The 2040-nt window shown below is 36.6% G+C and overlaps 1 protein-coding gene across 1 annotated transcript; it reads right to left on the minus strand.

Moving 5' to 3' along the window:
- On the minus strand, positions 1040-1494 carry LOC109344647 (uncharacterized mitochondrial protein AtMg00810-like). Its single transcript, XM_019583403.1, has 2 exons — positions 1315-1494; positions 1040-1240 (listed from the first exon to the last, which is right to left on the minus strand). The coding sequence occupies exons 1-2, from the start codon at positions 1492-1494 to the stop codon at positions 1040-1042; spliced, it is 381 nt and encodes a 126-aa protein (XP_019438948.1).

The following is a 2040-nucleotide window of genomic DNA, read 5'->3' on the forward strand; positions in this document are numbered from 1 at the left end:
ATAATTTTTATTACTTTTAATATAGAATTAGTTATTTGGGTAAACCAAAATTATGGATGTGACATTTTATGGAGGCCTTTAGGATTTTAGAATTCTTCATTTTGAACAAACCAGTTGTGCATATCATGGTTGGTTCAGAATGCGAGAATTGATATTGGTTCATTTATGATTAGTTTCTACTGTGCTTGGAGGTAGCAAAATAACTCCATTTTCGGCCTCTAAATTGGGATATTAGCTTTGCTCGCTCGAATGAATCATCGAGACTTTAGAGACTGATAAAATGACTCAAGACTATCTTTGTATGTTACTGAATCCAATGTCATGTGGAATAGTCGTGATGAGGGAAGGGTCAAGGTGAATGTAGGTGATAAATGCAACTAGAGTGATAATGTAGATGAATGGATTCAGATGCTTTTATTCATCAATGTTATGGTGTATATATACACAAAAATTGATCATATAATATCTTACCAAATCTAAATAATATCTTAACAAATTTGAATATGCTCCTAGAATCTCTCATGATCGTTAACAGGTTCCTGTAATATCTCCTAAGCATTAACAAATCTAAATATGCTCCTAGATATTCTATTTACATAACAACTTGAATTTGAATGGAATAATAAACTTTGTTAGCTTGTTTTACGGTATTACATCCCTCAAGTGGGAGCATGAAGATTTTGAATGCCCAACTTGCATAGAAAGAATTTGAACTGAGGTTTGCCTAAAGCTTTGATAAAAATGTCTGCTAGCTGTATAGTGGTGGAGACATAGGTAAAGGATATTCCAATTTAGAACCTCATTACAAACAACATGACAATCGACTTCAATGTGCTTGGTGTGTTCATGAAACACTGGATTTTTGGCGATGTGCAATGCCGCCTGACTATCACAGTTAAGGATCATAGGTCGGGGATGAACAATGGTAAGATCAGAAAGAATTTCCTTTTAGCCATTTGAGTTCGTAAGTAGCTGTGACCATGGAATGATACTCAACTTCAGCCGAGGAGCGAGAGACTATGTTTTGTTTCTTTGTTTTTCAAGAAATATGAGATTGGCCGAATTGGACAAGCCAACCAGTCACAGATTGATGGGTGAGAGGACATCCATCCCAGTCAGAATTGCACCATCCATGAAGACGAAGATTACAATGGTTTGAAAGCAAGATGCCTTGCCCTGGATTACCTTTGAGAAATCGAACCACATGAAGGGCAACATTCCAGTGCATTGTACGGGGCTCCTGCATATTGAGATAAGGTGTGCATACTAAATGAAAAATTTAGGCGTGAAACAATGATAGATCAAGCACCTAACCAAACGACGATAGCGCTCCGAGTTGTCAAAAAGAGATCCAACAACAAATGGCAAATGGTGGTTTTGCTCTAATGGAGTACCTGCAGGTTTAGTGCCAAGAAGACCAGCTTTAGAAATAATATTTAGCGCATATTTATGCTGACAAAGAAAAATGTTTGTAGGACTACTATCAACCCCCATACTCAGAAAATACTTTAATGTTCCAAGATCTTTCATGTGGAAGTATTTGTTGATATAGGTTTTAAATCTTGTGATGATTGAAGAATTATTGCCGACAATAATCAAATCATCAACATAAACTAGAATGGTAAGTTGAACTCGTCCTTGATATAAAATGAAGAGATAATAATCCACACATGATTTACGAAAGCCATAGAAAACAAGAGCCTGAGACACCTTGGTAAACCAACAATGCGGAGCCTGCTTCAAGCCATACAATGATTTTCATAGTTTACACACCATGTTTGAGGAGGTAACTGAAAACGCATGAGGCATGCGAATGAACACCTCGTCATGGAGATCACCATGGAGAAAAGCATTATAGATATCCATTTATGGAGTTACTATGATTTCGCCACAATTATGACAAGAACAGTGCACAAAATTATCATCTTGGCAACATGAGCAAAAGTCTCACGGTAATTTATGCCTCTGTGTTGATGATTTCCTAGAACAACTAAACGTTCTATAAAGCGCTCAATGGTGCCATCAAAATTATATTTGATG

This window comes from Lupinus angustifolius, chromosome LG04 (assembly GCF_001865875.1).
Source record: "Lupinus angustifolius cultivar Tanjil chromosome LG04, LupAngTanjil_v1.0, whole genome shotgun sequence".
NCBI classification, from domain to species: domain Eukaryota; kingdom Viridiplantae; phylum Streptophyta; class Magnoliopsida; order Fabales; family Fabaceae; genus Lupinus; species Lupinus angustifolius.